The 18,484-nt window shown below is 33.7% G+C and overlaps 2 protein-coding genes across 2 annotated transcripts; one reads left to right on the top strand and one right to left on the bottom strand.

The window, feature by feature from the left end:
• The first annotated feature begins 9,038 nt into the window (after positions 1-9,038).
• LOC136218279 (fatty-acid-binding protein 1) lies at positions 9,039-11,510 on the top strand. Its single transcript, XM_066005076.1, has 4 exons — positions 9,039-9,462; positions 10,219-10,468; positions 10,966-11,057; positions 11,162-11,510. The coding sequence occupies exons 1-4, from the start codon at positions 9,069-9,071 to the stop codon at positions 11,299-11,301; spliced, it is 876 nt and encodes a 291-aa protein (XP_065861148.1). The 5' UTR covers positions 9,039-9,068; the 3' UTR covers positions 11,302-11,510.
• A 669-nt stretch (positions 11,511-12,179) lies between these two features.
• Positions 12,180-18,278, bottom strand: LOC136218280 (ribosome-recycling factor, chloroplastic). Its single transcript, XM_066005077.1, has 11 exons — positions 18,111-18,278; positions 17,891-18,035; positions 17,701-17,770; positions 17,504-17,599; positions 16,149-16,246; positions 15,726-15,837; positions 15,223-15,264; positions 13,362-13,418; positions 13,202-13,252; positions 12,644-12,700; positions 12,180-12,534 (listed from the first exon to the last, which is right to left on the bottom strand). Exons 1-11 carry the CDS (start codon positions 18,181-18,183, stop codon positions 12,517-12,519), a joined length of 819 nt encoding a protein of 272 aa, XP_065861149.1. The 5' UTR covers positions 18,184-18,278; the 3' UTR covers positions 12,180-12,516.
• Between the last annotated feature and the right edge of the window lie 206 nt (positions 18,279-18,484).

The raw sequence follows: 18,484 nt of genomic DNA on the forward strand, positions 1-18,484 counted from the left end.
TATGAATTAAACTAAAGAATTATCTGATAATATTAATTGGATGTTTTATGCAATTAAAACTCCAATTAATTATCCCTAATATTAATTAATTATTAATTTGATTAATAATAATTATCTAAATATAATTAGTTATTGTTTAGATAATATTAAAGTGTTTATTTAATTATCTAATTAGGAATCCTATTCAGAATAAGATTCCAATTAATTAAATTCCTAACACAACTGGGATTAGGGTTTCGGAAGTCTATAAATAGACCCCCTAACCTCAGTATTTCGGCTAACATAGAAACAAAAGGAGGAATTGTTTCATCGTCGTCTCGGCTAATTTACTTTATTTCTTACTCCCTCTTTGATCTCGTATCGTTTCTGTTAGAGGCAATCATTGCGATTGCTATTTATTAAAGGTTGATTACTGATTAGTTTTGTTTTGTATTGAATCAAACGTTCGTGGTTCACGAGTTGATAATAACAAGTTGTGGGCACTTCGTTTGCAACGGTAGATAGTTCTTCGATAAAGGTATTACTTTTTATCCCTCTTTATATGAAATAACAATTAACAGATCTTGGAAAAGGGAAATAGATAAAAATAGATAAAATTTTATTATTCCGCTATGCCTATGCTTGTCTATTTTTCTTCACGATCTGCATCCCCGTAGAGAAGGCATTAAACGCTAAGACGAGCAACACTATATTAGTAAGTTATTCTAGGAAAAAAGTTGAAAGGACCTAGTATACCTTGACCCCATTTCACATAAGAAAGAAGGCGTGGAATCGGTAGGTACGAATGTAAGGATGAAATGATCATCTGTGAGTGAAAGATTTACATGTACACCGATTTTACACCATACCGACATGATTGTAAAAGGTTCAAACCGGTAGGGCTAGTAACCAAGCCTGGCAGAACTTCAATTCATTTAACAAAAAACGAAGGTGATGCAACCGTGAGGTAGGGGTGGTCTAAACATGAGGAAGAAGCAAGCACTTGCGATTGGGAAGTTTTTCAATCGCGGTCGTTGTACGCAGCACTGACACCATTTGGGTTGGGTGTGTAAGAGTTTGGGGAAGGAGAAAGTTCAGGAGTGCATTATTTGTGTGAGTAGAAGATTAATTCGCATTCACTATGAGAAACGTGGCTTCTTTGAGAGAACTATCGATGAGGGCGATGTTTAGAAGTTTTTGGAAGAAATTAAGAATTTGAATTCAAAGTTAAAGAAGAAACATAAAGAAGAAAAATGAGTTTAGAGACATAGGGAGAGAGAAGCAGGGGCGGAACCAAGGGGGGGTTAGGTGGGGCTCGAGCCCCGGCAGGCGGTCGGAGAATTGAGAAAAAAAAATAGTAATGGTTCTGATAATATTTTGGAAAGAATTATATTAACTCTATGTAGTATTATTTTAATGTTTTAAGGTAGATGAGATAGTTAATGATGCTTATTTTTATTTGAGAGGTCCTATGTTCGACTCCCTTCAACCTCATTTTTATTTATTTTTATTTTATTTTTCAATAATTATAAAAACATGTTACCATTATTAGTTAATTTAAATGGACTCTTTACTTTTATTTTGATAACACTTTTGAATTCATTTTTAATATGTCTTTACCATTAAAAAAAATAGACATATTTAATATTCATTTTTATTATGTATTTACCATTAAAATAAATTTAAACATGTTTAATTTTCTATTAGTTCAATGGTAGTTTCTAAAAAAATGATAACATTTTTACAGTTTTAATACGTTGGAGGCTAAAAAAAATTTGCCAACTCTAACGGGCTGGACTTTGAAAATTTACTGTTAACCGCACAGTTAATTTCGATTTTTTTTTTTACATTTTAATTTTTTTTTTACTGATATATTTGAGCCCCGGATCATCCAGGGTCCTGGTTCCGCCACTGGAGAGAAGTATCAGGATGGAGACAGTTGGATGCACTGTCGTGTTTGGAAAAACGACGTGGTTTGCGTCAATAGGCTTGCAAAATGACGGACAATGGTAGGCAGCCAATCAAAAAGCATGGGCATGATTGGGTGCAGAAACTAAGAAAGACAAAAAAAAAAAAAAAAAATACACAGAAAATAAAAGGTTATAGATGAATCAGAACAACTTATTGAAAATTTGGATAATTATACACAATTTTAGTGTTCCATCACTAGAGTTTTAAATATAAACATAATTTAGATAATACATTTCAAAATCCAACAATAGTTATAAATTATAATTGACCGCAGTGGTCTTGTGCAGTGCAGTGTGAAAAACAATTAAAGTAAATATTCCATATTTTCACGCCACGTTTCGAAAATGATGCAATCTTCCGTTAGAAGGATTTATTTATTTTTCACTAATTATTTTCTCATAATTTAAAAATAGGAGTGACACTGAGAGATGAAAATTTCACAAATTAAATTAATATGGTTTTTTTTATTCAATTCCAGTGTCATTCTTTGAAATTTCTGTTTTATAGTATAAGGAAATTATGGGCAGCGTTTGAATATTGTATAAAGTTGGGTAGTCTAACGCACAAGTAAATTTTGGTGGCTAATTTTTATAATTTCATTCATATCTTTTATATTTATGACCTTTCAACCCATAATTTCAATTTAAGAAGCAAATTAGATATACTAGTGCTCAATCAGGAATTTTCACATGCACCTTAATGAGTAAGTGAATTTGCTCATTCTCCGTTAGATATAGGCTTATTAAATCTAAGTCTCAGGATGCTTTAAATCTTCACCTTATGATTTTAATAAGCCTAGATCTAATGGTGAATAAGCAAATTCTACATGTTCATTAAGGTGCATGTGATCAAAACTGAGTGTTCAATAGTCTTATATTTAGGCTTCTCTTACACTGAACTAGAATTACCTCTTCTCTCTTTAAATGTTTTTTTAACAAAAAGAAATAGTCTTTAACCATAATTTTTTTAAGGAAAAAAAGTCATTAGTCTTAACCTACTTGAGAAAAAATATACTATCAAATAGTAATCATGAATTAAGAACAGTCAATTAAGTGGAGTAGTGTAGTGATGTAGCAATTAAAGTCTTTACTTCCTTGTATTTTATCTATTTAATTTGTAGCTGATTGCATTTTGTCTCCATGGTATTAACTTCCATTAATTTGTCTACTTTTAAGTTTAAATTGCTGATGTAACATATTTTACTCAATAAAATTGCCATTTTTCTAAATTTAGATGTTGTTTGATAAAACTGAAAATTAAGTGATGAAAATATAAGTACTGAATTTTAAATGCTGAATATTATAAGTGCTGAAAGTATTGAATGATATAAATTTTATAAAAATATTAGTTGATAATGTTTAACTTAAAATATTAAATTAATTATTGTGATTTTTAACTTAATTAACTAATTTAAGTGGTGGAGAAACAACCGTTATCAAACGCACTTAAATTAAATAAGTGCTTAATATTTTAATTTAAGCAATTAAGTGTTTTATCAAACAAGGCCTTACTCTCTCATATCTTAATAGCTATAAGTTCTATCGGTACAATTTTAAGTTTAATATTTTAAACTTTATTAATAAAAAATTAAAAAAATATTAAAAGAAGAGATATAATTTTTTTCTAAAAAAAATATAATTTCAAAATTTATTAGATGGGCAAAATGTCAACAGTTGAAAAATTATCAGAACAAAAATTCAATTAATAAAATTTAAAATTGCATCAGTAAATAGTATATTTAAGATTGCATTGTTTTGTACAGGGGCGAATATAGGATTTCTCCCCCATGCGGGCGAACAATACGACTAAAATAATTTTTATCCAAAAAATAATAATTATAGAAAACCAGAGATCAAAACTCGAGTTCAAGTAAAATAGTAGCAAAAATATCAAATCAAAATTCAAGTAGGAGAAAAAAAATACCAAAGCAGAGAGGCAAAAATCGGAGATGGAGTGCTGGACCAACGATCCAATTGCGGAGGGATTGGCTGCCGATTTTGACTTAATCTTACTTAGGATTAGGGATTGGCACATGTTAAAGCTAAGATTGAAATTATTGCTCATTGGGTTGTCAATGCATTTACAGTTTTGCATATTGAATTGTTCAAGAACTTTGTTGATATAAGTCTCTTGAGACGAGGTCAAAATTTCTTAGAATGATCTCTTGTGATCTTGACTTTAAGGATATATGCGGCTTCACCCATATCTTTCATCTCGAAACTTGAGCTGAGCAAAACTTTGGTTTGATTTATGTAAGTCATAAAAAAATGTTGTTTCATAATTATACGCTATTTTTATAGTTAGCGAATATAGAATACTTAACATATAACTTCACTTGAACATTTGAAAGGTGAATTTTGTATGTTAAAATATATGTAGATAATTACATAACATCAAGAAGCGTAATATAAGACTCAATTAGATGCGACCAGAGTTATCACATACGTAAGAATGGGAGTGGAGAATCAATTTGATTGATGAGATGAAAGGAAGTAATGAGTGGGAGAAATTTTACTATACGTTTGACACACCACATCATCTGTACACCAGATCGGTAATTTGATGTCATGTTATATATTTTAAGGTTTAGAATTTATAATTTAGGATCTAGATTTTATAAAAACAATTAATTGAAATATATAATTAATTAATTACATAGTGTTAATGTTTTATTGGTTGAGATGTTACATGATATCAAACTATTCACCCTGAGCACCATATCGTTCATGCGTTAGGCATATAGGAAAATCTCTTGAATGAGTGATTCCTATAAATCTAGAACGTAATTCTCCTATTCCTAACTAGTTTTGTTTATCCAAACAATCACAAATCGAATTATTTTATTCTCATTCCAGACCAATTTTCACCCAACGAAATGTTAGAAATTAATATAAATGCTATTTTTGAGCCTTAACTATTAGTCTAAGTTTTCAATTCAATTAGTTTCTTGACATGCCAAAACCTCTTAGACTAAAGTGGTAGAGTGTTCGAATCCTGACAACTATATTTAGTTGATTAAATTTCTACATATAGTAAGATGGATCTATACGCTTCAAGCGCATGGAGCATTCACGTGTGGAAATCTTTTAGCAATCAAATTGTTCTTAAACCTTAACTATTAGCTATGCTTTTTAGTTTAATTTGATTCCTTTACACCAAATACCCCTTATTAGTAGCTTAGCTAGGATCATAGTTAAGAAAATTCCTCAATAATGCCTTTTTGTTTCAAGTGTTTGTAATAAATTCCTGAAATTGAAAAATGGTTTTGAATGGATGAATGTATAGGAGAAAGAGTGGGTGCAGTGGTCTAGATAGATTTAGCCACATTATATATGATTATGAATTAGCCACATTATATATATATAGTAGTTACAAAAATGGAGTATTATTATTAGAAATGATCAGTAAATATAGTAGAAGGGAAGGGAAGGGATTGGTACCCACTAAGACATTGTGAATAAATACAGAATAATTACCAGGTATAGGAACAAAATGAGGTAGAATAAAAGATTTGTTACCCCACTTCTAGATCTTTTTTTTGTTTTTGTTGGCTTTAATTACAACTATATAAATATCCTTGCTGGCTTCACCCATCATGCTAAAAAATGGATTAGTAACTTTTAATTCGAAGGGTGCGTTTGGTTCACAAAGAGTAATGGAAAAGGAATCAAGAAAGAAAAATTAAAGGAAATGAAAGGAATCAGCATTAATTCCCCTATGTGTTTGAATATGCTTAGGAAAGGGAATGAGGTAAAGGGAATCAAATTCCCTACAGGGCTTGGGGTAATGAGTTTATGATTAATTTTAAACTCACAAAGATAGGGTTTTATGGACTAAATCCATAAAAATAATGAAATCTCCATTATTGAAGGTGAAAACCTTAATAAACGCTTCTTGAACAAGATGATTAAATTTATATTGATAAAAGTTATTTAGATCATATTTTTTGTACAACATACTAAAGTAATGTACGTGAATAGTATTGACATTGTAGTGCTTTTTGGGAATGAAATTAATGTATATGGTATTGTATATTGTTTTTTTTTCTTTGTACTTCTTTAGCTTACTGTGTTTCACTTTCTGTTAATTTAGTCCATTTTTTACAATGACTATCATACACTTTCAGTCATTCTCAGAAACTTTACTCTTGCATGTATGTTTTTAATTAAATTTACATTCTTTAGTTTTTTGGGGGGCAAAAATATACATTCTTTAGTTCATATTTGTTTTTTATTATAATTTTAATTGATTTTCATTCAATTTCTTTTATGGACAAATTACAAATCTAGCCCAACTGAAGAGGTCCATTAATATATCTAACCCACTTTGCTTCCATCTCACCAAATTAGACACTTTCATCTATTTTGGACAAAATTACCATTAGTTCTATTCGATATATCTGCTTCTGCTCCCACTTCTTCTTCTTCTTCTTCTTCTTCTTCTTCGGTTCAACTTCTTCGGTTTCTGATACCAATCGTTAGCAATTTTTGAGATTATTAAAGTATTCTAAATTTTGGAAAGAAAACACAAAACAAATGAAGCTTTCCAATAGAAATTGTATGTTTTTAACTTATACACCTGCTTTTCTCGCTGGTCTTGCCTCTTTCTTCATCTGTAACGGTATCGTTTCAATTTCCTCCATTTTCTTCTATTTTGTCGCATTTATGACGAAATTTATCGCATCTGCGACAAATTTCGTCACAAATGTGACAACAGTTGTCGCATCTACGTTGTCACAGCTGCGACAGGAGTAATGATATCACATCTGCGACGAATTTCATCACAAATGCGACAACTCTTGTCGCATTTGTGACGAAATTTGTCGCAGATGCTTCTCTATTACGATTAAAAATGTAATTTTTCCTCTAATCATCGTCCAAGATGGTGATGCATCGAAGACTATCTCTGATCCCGATGGTTTTGATTATGGACTTTACAACATGAATGACATTAATAAGATCCTTGGTACTAAGGCTTCCTGCATCTCTTTCAAAGACTCTGCATGTCGCTGTTTTGGTTACATGGTTTCCAAAAAGAAATACATTTTCACCATCGATGATGATTGCTTTGTAAGTTTAGGGGTTTTTCTTTTTCAATTATGTCTTCTGATTTTCAAATTTGATCCCAATTTTTCGATGTTTCGATGTTTATGGTTTATATTGTGATTAGGTTGAGAGTCTGAGGGAGAATGTGAATTAAAATAAGGGTATTCTTGTCCAAAGTAGATGAAAATGTCTAATTTGGTAAGATAAAAAGAAAGTGTGTCAAATATATTAATGGATCCCTTCAAATGGGCTAGATTAGTAATTAGTCATCCTTTCATTTCGTTTAAATTTCATTAAATTTCTTTAAATTTACCGTATATTTAATTGTGTTTTATTAATTTCATTGTCTTTCAATCAATTTCATACAAATTCGGTATCTTTTAGTAACATCTAGTTTGTTATTAAAGTTTATGAAATTGATGTTATGTTATGTGTTATTGTATTTAAATATGCGTTTAGCCATTGCTATGGATTTTAAACAATGTTGATAGTTTTGATCTTGAACTGCAAAAAAAAAAAAAAATAAGTCTTCTCTATTTTAAATAGAAGGAAATAATTTCAAGAAGGTTTGAAATATTAGACTCCAATGGAGAAAATGTATTTGATTCATAAAAGGCTAAATACATCCAAAGCCCCCTGAACTTGTCCAAAAATATTGATTGGTCTCCTGAACTTACATGGTGTCTTATTAGCCCTCTTAACTTGCTTACAATAACCTATTGGTTACCTAAATTTGTTTAAAATGCCTCCTGAACTTGCTTTATAGTGATCCATTTGCCTCATAAACTTGTTTAAAGTGTTATGCATTGTAATTTGCCTAAATCTGTAAAAAAAAAAATCAAAACTTAAAAAATAAAGACCTAATTCGTAATTCTAAATCTTTAAAACAAATTAACTTTCTGTTTTGTAAATCTCTATGGCGTTTTTATAGATTTAGGGATTTAATCATGACACTTTAAACAAGTTTGGGGGGTTAATGAGATACTGTGTAAATTCAGAGGGCCAATCATTCTTTTTGAATAAGTTCAAAGAGCAACTGGTGTATTAAGCCTTCATAAAAAGTTGCATCTTTTACCAAGATTGAGGCTTTTATATCTCTACAACCCTATAATAGAAATGACATAATACTCATCAATGCGCCACTAACATAACTTAAAGCATTATGAGTAAAATAGTTCTATTTGAAACAGATGCGAAAACCATCACAGACAAGATCAGCTCATCATCTGAAGATCTACCTGAATTTGGCTCTTTAATACGGATTGCAAATTTATTTTAAGTAGCTTTTCTGATTTCAATATTTCATTTATTCCTCATATAGCGAATGAGGCAGCCCACCTTACGGCTAGGTATGCCCGTTTCAATTCTAGCGAGTTCTTTTCGACAGAAGCGCCACATTGGCTCTTTGGTGTAATTCGTAATGAGATTCAAGCTAGTAAATAAAATAAACTAATAGCAAGCTAGTAAATAGGTTGAATGACAAAACATTAAATAGATAGTTGCAATATAGTAAATAGAACCTAATGCAGAAATGGCAAAACTTGGCAGAACTTATGTTAGTCCATACATCGTGTGGAAAAGTAATATGTCGTGTGAACTGGGATTTTGATAATCCACACGTTGTGTTGCCAAATCCACACACCGTGTGAATTAATAAAAAATAAACAGAAACTTAGGTTGTTGGCCACACGTTATGAGGGCGCCTTGGCCACTCTTCTTTGTTGATGTCCAAAATCCACACGATATGTGGCTGTTTTCACACGATATTGGTTTCGATTTTTTTGGTTTTTAAGAAAGTATCCGCGTATTTTATATTTAAGAATAAAAATGATTTTTTATCAAAAAAAAATGATTTTTTTTGTGTGTGTTTAGGTGAATTTGACGTTTGGGCTTTGGGCTGATTCTTTGTTACATGGCTTTGGGCTGAATTTTTCTGTAAATTTGCCCATTATGTTTGGGCCGGGGAATGAATACAAGCATTGGGCCTATGTTTGTTGTTAGTGGCAAAGGTAAGCTAAGGTAGCACTTTAAACAAGACGGAATCCAACTATTAACGGCTGAATCCCAAAAGACATGGTTTCACTGCGTTTTCCGTTCTTGTTTTCTCAGCCCAAAAACCACCCCACCGCCATTTCCCGTACCTCCAACACCCAGCCCTTCCGTGTGACGGCCCTTGTTGCATGTGCCATTGCCGCCGGCGCCGCTACATTTTCCAGCATAGCTTCCACTCAGAAATCCACTAATCCAAAACACTCATTTGTTGAAAATGCACTGAATTTGCTCCTCCCGAATCACTCCTTGCTACCCTGGGGTTCGCTCTCTCTAGCTGACGCTTCATCTCCTGTTGTGGAGTCTAAAACCGGTGCATCATTTCCTTCGGTTATTCTTGAATCGCGGAGACTTTTGGGAATTGGATTGAGGAAAAAGAGTGTGTTGGGGTTGAAAAACATTGATGTCTATGCATTTGGTAACTGCATTTTTCTTTTTCGTTTTTTACTTTCCACGTCAATTTTTTTTCTTGTTGATCAGTTTTGTTTCGATGCGCATTTTCCACTTACGATGTGAAAAGTTTCTGTTTCTGCCTCCAATTGTGTTTAATTGGAACAACAGGAAGTGCATAAAATTTAATTTAGTGTTTTTATGTGACAAACAGCTTTCACAGTAGTTGTCTTCAAACTGATACTGGAGTCCAATTTACAGAACTATATTGATTGAAGGCATTGGGTTAAATCTCTGAGTAGTTTGCTAATTAGAATAGAATTGATGATTTCCTAATTGTGATTGAATTCTATTATCAGTAGATTTGAGAAATTATAGAATAAATACTGAGCTTCAATGAGATTCGTTCTTTAATGCTTGAAGTTAGAGTTCTTGGAGAAAATTTGCTTATGTTGCCGACTCATTGTATTTGGAGTTCAATCTTCGCTTCAATTACTGCAGCTCTGCTTGGAGCAACTGATGATCTGTCTTACAAAACTCAATTTCAATAACTCAAGTCTCGGCCTTAATAGTCTTGTGTTTTTGTGGAAATCATTGCCGACACATTGTAGGGTTCCTGTACATAATATTCGATTTCTAGATTGTCAGAATTTTTTGCCACTGTAATATGATCTTAAAGATGACAACTGTGAAGTGTATAGATATGTATTGCTGGTAACAGAACACCATATTGTAATTTGAATAGTCAACCCTCCATTTGATAAAAATAGTTTTCCTTTGATAGGTGTTTATGCTGATGATAATGACGTGAGAAATGTTCTGGGTGAGAAATATGGAAAGTTATCCATCTCTGAGCTGAAGAAAAGCAAAGTGTTCAAAGATGATCTAATCGAAGGTGATATTCCCATGACAGTTCGACTCCAGATAGTCTATAGTAAGCTAAGTATTCGTTCTGTACGAAATGCTTTTGAAGAATCTGTAGGAAGCAGACTTGCCAAGTTTGGAGGCCCAGACAACAAGGAATTGCTCCAGAGGTGAACTGCTTTTTCCACTTATAATAATACTATTGTATAGCTGCAAGATTTTTACGCGACATAATTGTGCAAGGGGTCATTATTTTAGATCATTGTAAATTTAGAGGTTTTAAAAGTTCTTTGATTCTTTTTTCTTTTGGTGGTATGTGTGTGATGGACTGGAATTTTGGGTTATGGTTGAAAACTGATCAAATCATGAGGACCGAACTGAAACAAGACGTTTCAAACCCTATTCTATGTATTTCTTGATGCTAGTCCGGCAGAATGTGGCATTCCTGCAATCATCTTGGCACGTGCCACCCTGCATTATGCCGGTCTTGTTATTAATGTCTCATCTAACTGCGCTCCGTTTTCCCCTATGCATCACAGCCTCATTAATTAGCATTGGAGGAACTTTTCTATGGACTCGTAATTACCTCAAGGACCAATTGATTAGTTCACAACTTCATATTTACTTTTTTATGTATGCATTCTCCTAATTTCCAATTCATGTATAGGTTCACTTCTCTGTTTAAGGATGAGTATAAGATACCACGAGGTTCCGTGATAGAGCTTTCGAGGGAACAAGGACACGTGCTACGAACAACAAGTGAGAACCACTTATCTCTTGTTATATTATATGCTTTATCTCTTGTTGTGTCACAAATATTTGTATTCTTCTTGTGTAATAATTTAATTTTGTAAAAATTGTAGTTGATGGAAAGGAGGTGGGAAGTATCCAGAGCAAACTGTTATGTCGATCGATACTGGATTTATACGTGGGTGAGGATCCATTTGATAGAAAGGCAAAAGAAGAGATAGAGAGCAGTTTGGCATCTCTGTTAGAGAAGTAAGTGAATATGTAGAAAATGCTGCTGGTATTGTACATTCTGACCAAAGGATGTACCTCTACCTTTCTGTTTGATAAAAATGAACTGGAAGGCTTTTGAGATTCTAGTACAACACAGTAACAATCTTTGTCGATTCCATATTTCTGTTTCTTATGCTATAATAACAATGATAAGAGCATATAGCGCACTAGCACTCCAATTCTGCTGCTTCATTGTTAAATTATGGGGTAAGATCCAAATTTGCACTAATCGTTTTTCGGGGTGTACGAAATGGCAAAATTTTACCCTTAACGTTTTTAAATAAGATCAATTTTTAGTCTTGCTTATTAGAAAATTTGAACAAAAATTGAACAAACTGATTTATTGTTACTGTAAACAAGTTCAAAATTCAATAAATTCTTAAAGTTTAGAAAGTCTGGAGTTTATCAACTGTTTTTAAAATTTGTGGGCGCAATTGATTTTTATGGCCAGAAGAGGAACAAGAAGCCTATTGTTATGCTCATGCCCATAAATATGCTCGTTTCCATTTGATTTATTCAACATCTTAAATTTAATGGTATTGACATGTGGCTTTTGCTGCTATTTCCAGACCTTAGCAGTTTGTTCGTATATTCAAGTGTTGGGTACCTAAACTTTTAAAATAATTTTATCTCGGTGACAAAAAATTTGAATTTTTATTTAAATTTTACAAAAATGAGATCCGGCTAATTAATTTTTATCAGATTGCTGAACTAACATCTTAACTTGGACATAAAGAATCACCTGCAAAAGATATGGAGCGTAAAATTCTCAAGCTGTGGATTTTCAGCTGGTTGTTACGTGTCAATGTTTGTTAGAACTTTAGTTTAAAAATCTAACAAAAAAATTAACCTGGCTCAAAATAAGGACAACATTCTCAAAATGTAGATTTCAACAACATAATCATGTTCAGCATGAACCCATTAAGATAATGACATGTGCACCCAGATCCAGTTAAGGAAGACATCAGATTAAACGGATACATTTCTTATGCTTGAGACCGTACGAGAACAAGGAAAATTTTGACAATAGCTATACAACTTGACTTGTAACAAAAGCTCATACAGATTACTTTTCATCTTTCATCCTAAAAACCAATATCCACAAGTGTCCAGTTAATGTGCCCAGGTGTCCTTATGGGCAATTAAGCACAGTGTACATCACAAGAATCGCCCATTGTCACTTGTACACAAACTGTCATCAAACCTTCAACAATTCCTGAAAGACAAAGCATAACATCAGTTGAAGTGCTTAACCATCACATAAAATTCCTGAAACAAGGACATATTCCTCTAATAAGATATCAGTTTGATCAACAAGGAGATACCTTTTCCTTCTGTTTGTATACAACGTCAACCTTCTTCATGTACTCATCTATCAACTTCTGGAGAAAGAATATGACACTAACTTAGAAGAACACAAAGTAGAATCCATCAAATCATTTTTTAACGACTCATAGAGGAAATCATGAATGAGAAATTGACCAAATATCAAGGTATTTTCAGGGGGAAAATCGCAGCATGCTATAGAAATATTTAGTTTCCAAATAACATAAGGAATGTTTTCCCAAATGCGCCTCTCCAAGTCATGACTGCAAGAATGGGGTTTAAGTAAATTATAGGCGTATAGTAAGCACCACAACTATTTAGAACTTCTATCAAGAGCATTCCTAACAATGTGGTTCTTCTAGTGATGTATGTGATCAATATTTGTCCATGGACCCATAAGAAAACTCTAATTAAACATCGACTAAGCGTATGCATAGAAATAATAACTGATCATATTAGTGAAGCAATTTTTAAGCGAGTTCACTGATAAACATTTAAAAGACATGCAAGCCAAACTGTAGGTCATTAAAAGAAGAAAATCGATTCCATCAAGTCACCTGCAAGTCACCAGACAAATCCTTCACATTATCCTCTGAAAGCTTTTTTTCCTGAAATAAATTATAACTTGACTAAGAAACAAACCATCAAGGAAAGAAACCATCTAGGGAGATTCAGAAAAAAAAAATGTAAGGCAGAACAATATTTCTTGATTCAGACCTTCTGAAGTTTATCGTAGGCTTTCAATGCATCTCTTCTGATGTTCCTCAGAGCCACCTGCAATAATAGACCGAGGATCATTTTACGCTTGACAGTTTATTCAGTAGCTATGGGGCCATCTTTTGTGCTTTGTTTACAATTATTCAGCCATTATCCACTTTTGTGTTAATAAATTCATAAAGCTTCTATTGAAAAAAAAACCCCTATCATTATGAACTTTGCAAAAAAAATTCTATTAAGCCCCTATTGTTTGTGAAAAAAAAATCATACAACTTCATAGGAAAAATAGCCCTATCAGCCATGAACTTTGCAATTGTTTTCTATTAAGCCCCAATGTAAATCATGTTGTATTTAGCCATTGGACTATTATAAATGTTAACATTGAAGCCGACGTTGACATTTAAACTTTTGAAAAATAAGAGCTCACTATTATAGATATAATAGTGAAAGTGCAATATACAACACAATAGATGAATAGAACAATCAGGCTCAATGCAAAATTAACGCAAACTTCAGGGCCACATAGGCTTTTTGCCAACTTAGTCGTTGTTTTAAGCCATTAAAATTGTCAGGAATTCGATGATCAAAGTTAATCTTTGAGATGTAGATCATATGTAAGAACTGTATAATGAAGTATGAAGAATAAAATGTGGGGAAACTAAAAACAAAATAGCTAAAGATGTGGATATGTCCTGTGTTACTGGAAGGATGAACTAAAACACCCCTTTGTTTCTATTTAATATTGTCATGAAACCGATTGAACTAAAAGCTCGAACTGATAACACAGGTCCATCCCGCCATGTGTTTTTAATTCCACAAATTAATGAGGTTGCCGGGACTCGAACCCTCGACCGGCTCTGATACCATGTCATGAAACCGATTGAACTAAAAGCTCGAACTGATAGTTAAGGCCAAATCATATATCTTATATTAATCTCCGACAAATATGACCCTCAAGCTCTCTTATCAAAAAAAAAAATATATATGACCCTCAAGCTCTAAGTATCCCTTTATTTGATCCTCGTTGGAACATTGTGTCTTTCTCACAGGACTTACAGACTTGGGACCTTAAATAATTGATCAAAGCTTTTAATCCATGTCCTTAGGCAGCATGGCTGGCTGCTCAATTTGATTGAGCCAAGCTCAAAAGCAAGATCGGACTTGAGAAGGACAAAACTAAGCCACGCTTGTACAAGGTTTCTTGAATTTTTTGTTGAGATGTAGTCAACTTAAGAGAGGGCGAGCCTTGGCGCAACGGTAAACGTTGTTGTCGTGTGACCAAGAGGTCACGGGTTCGAGTCTTAGGAGCGGCCTCTTGCCAAATAAATTGGCAGGGGAAGGCTTGCCCCCAGTACACCCTTGTGGTGGGACCCCTCCCCGGACCCTCGCTCAGCGGGGACACGTAATGCGACCGGGCCGCCCTTTTTTTTTTTTTATGTAGTCAACTTAAGCTTGGATAAGAAATGACTACACCTATCATGATCAGTTGAGAACTGAGATTGGTTCAGTTATATTTCACCACAATAAGGCACAACCAATTCGCATGGCAATGATGCACATTAAAACAATTTAACTTCAAAATGCATTTATCAATGGATCGATTGATTGAACCTGAAAGTAGGTTACTTCTTCATGCATTTCAAGAGAATTCCAAGGAGCATAAAAGTGCACATCAATTGTGACTTCCATAGCAGAAAAACTTCATTACTAGTTATTAGTTAAATATCCATTCTTGTGGGTTCTTGAAAGAGTTTTCCCACCTAATATATTTACCTATGAAGAAAATTATAAGTTATACAATGACTATCTAATTGCAATAGGTAATTAGTTATATAAGGCGTTGACTAAATTTGATATGTACCTTCCCTTCTTCCGCCAATTTGGCAACCATTTTTGACATCTCCTGAAAATGAAAGATAAATTCCAACCTTTAAAACAATTCCATAAGAAGCTCTCTCTCCAAATATTTATACAGAAAGCACTCTATCTTTATTGTCATCATACAGTAAAAGAGATTTAAGGATATAGTTACTGGGTAAAGGCAAGGGCCAAATGCATATATCAACTTGCTGAGACATTTAGCAAAACTCGAATACAGCTAATCAAAGAATCTTAGGACTCCAGCAGGATTTTAAGATGATTGCTTTCCAGTTTTTTTGAAGGCTAGCAGCACTGGTACATGAATTTTCAAAAGCAAATTGATGCTTTACCTGAGATCAGGCATACCACTTATGGAACTCAAAGTTTAACAAATGATACAGTGGATCTGTACGATCTTCAAGGCAATTTCATACAAATAAAAACAGGGTATTTTTATATATCAAACTCCTTAAGTTCTATGAGATCCAACAGCAAAGCGACTACCTTCCTTCTATCTGATGTCAATTGAGGAACAGATAACCGTATCACTTCTCCATCATTATTTGGAGTCATACCAAGATCAGAGCTCACAATGGCCTTCTCTATAGCCTTTAGGCTGCAATTTTGAAGAAACAAAAGATGAGCAAGGGGAACAAACAACCATAATGCAAACATCAATTCACGTTTAGCCTGAAAAGAACAGGAAAAACTTTTATCATTTGGGCGACCACCTTAGGATGTGGAACTAATTAGTTAACAAAGACTTGTCTCATCGTGACTTTACTACATACTTCGAACTTTTGGCAAATGAAAACTTCAAAGAAATGTTAATCCCTAGTTTGGTGAGAATAGGAGTGGTTTAGCAGTGCCAATAATAGGAGTGGTTTAGCAGTGCCAATAATAGGAGTGGTTTAGCAGTGCCAATACCTGGATTTGTCATATGGCTGGACCAATAGAGAACCTGCATCAGGGGTGCTAATTTGAGCTATAGTCTTCAAACCGACTGGACTTCCGTAATATTCTACCTGTAGGTGCACAATATTATAGATTTTTCGAAAATAGAGATTTTAACAGAGCAAAATATAACAAGTAGAATTCCATAATGTTGCATAAGATATCACGCAGGAGATATTTAGCAGTGTTCAAAAAAGAATAAATCTAAACTGAAATGTGAACATTAGCAAAACCAGCAATGTGCTTTCATGAAGTTTATATCATCTGCATAAAAGTGAAAAATAAGAGAAAAAAATCAATCGCTATTTATAGCTCACTGGAATAGTTAATAAAAACCAATTACATTTTTAAATTGCTAAACTAGTTCTTTTCTTTTCTTATGTTATAGCTGACACAGCTTTTCCTGCAACACAAAATCATATAAATCAGAGTAGAACAAACTTGAAAGTGATAAGCTCATTCTGATCTGATTTAGATAGATTTACAGTGCTCGAATAACTAATTTGGCTAAAACATCTGATCTAGATGTGCATTATTTCCCAAGAAAGAATAACAAATAAATAACCAAACATGGCACGCTTCTTATACCCAAATTGGTAACTTTCTTCTTTGCTCACAGAACATAAACTTTCTACTTTCTAGGTGGGATCTAGGAACTGATAAATGTCACCTTTTTAAATCCTTCAAAGGACAGGAGACTGTTGGAGCTGACACACATCACACACTGATTTCTAGCATACAACAGCCATAACCACAACAACCAAGCCATAGTACTAAGTTACTAACTAATTAAGATGGTTATACAGATAATTTCTTCTTTTTCATTTGTTCCTATTCCTTATAAGATCCTGTATAAGATTCAACAACTGAAGGTCATTTTCAATAACCCTTCATCCAAGTTAACCTTGGTCTTCCTCTACCTTTTAAGAAGGATAGAGAGAAATAATATAACATGTGGACTTTTCCTGAAGACAAGCCTTGCGCCCTTGCTCGCGAAGCAGGCAATATATGTTGAAAAAGTTAGAGGTACCTTGTCCAAAATTTTATAACAATACTTGAATGGCAAACAGAAATTTAGCGAGTATAAAACATACAACATCAAATGAAATTACAGAAACAAATTATTAAATTCTGCCTTGGATGAGAGGCATGAGTGAGAATGTACTAATGCCCCATGATATTCAAAAGTTAATATTGTTTTGGCATAGGATTAACATATCAGTAATTTATTATATTTAATTGCATCCTTTAACCTTCAAAAGAAAAAGGGTTAACTATGGTATTTAAATCGAAAACACAGTTATACAAACCTATGCAAGAATTCGTACCTCAATCTTATCTAGCATAGCTGGGTTTGATCGGCCTGTCCTTACGGAATTAAAATTGGTCCGCATTGTTTCAATAGTCTTTTCCATTCTTGCTTTCTGATAATAACCAACGTTCTCAAACACTAGGTAGTAAACAAGAATGAGGAAATACCAAAACGCTCTCAGCTCCCAGTCTGTAAGCTAAAAAGCACACTTACAGCATCATTCTCAATGGAGGATTTCTCTGCTTCAATCTCTTCCATGGTTGCGGACCTTACCACTCCTCGCCTGCATTTCACACAACATTACATAAATAATTGGAATCGCAAAAAACCACATTGCTATCGTCTATGAAAATAGAAAAGTTAACAAACAACAGCGAATTCAACAAAGGGGTTAAGTATATGCCTCTTCTGCAAGAAATGCTTAACAGGAATGGAGTCACCGGAAAGTTTAGCGGGAGCGGAGTAACAGGAAGAAGAGCTCCATAAACAGGCAGTGGCATTGTAGGAGGGGTTCTTAACAAAGTGAGATAGTCTAAAAGAAAAAGAACCTGTAAAACCGCATAGCATGAGAATGTGAAATTGGAGAAACAAAATGAAGGGATTAGAGTTAATAGAGTGAGTACCTGGAAGATAGAGTAGGGTCTTAACAGGATTTGGATTGGTACGAAGGTGTGTGGAAGAGAAGGGAGTCGCCATGGAAGTTACAGAACAAATAAAAGGGGTTCCAGTATCAGTAAGAAAGCCTTTTGGGGTCTTGAGTTGAGTCGTCAGCAAAAGAGGAAGGAGAACGATGTAGTTTGTGGATAAGAGCTCCGTCGTTTTGCACAGTTGTTTTGGTTGCTTGAACCTAGACCTGGGCATGGGCCGGTGAGCCCGCCCGGCCCGCCCAGATCCTGACCCATTTAGTCGGGTCTGGGCACAAAAAAATACATTTAGGTCCGGTCCGATCCAAGCCCGTATAAGCCCGTCAAGAACTGGGTAGATTTGGGCTTTACAT

This window comes from Euphorbia lathyris, chromosome 2 (genome assembly GCF_963576675.1).
Source record: "Euphorbia lathyris chromosome 2, ddEupLath1.1, whole genome shotgun sequence".
Classification (NCBI taxonomy): Eukaryota; Viridiplantae; Streptophyta; class Magnoliopsida; order Malpighiales; family Euphorbiaceae; genus Euphorbia; species Euphorbia lathyris.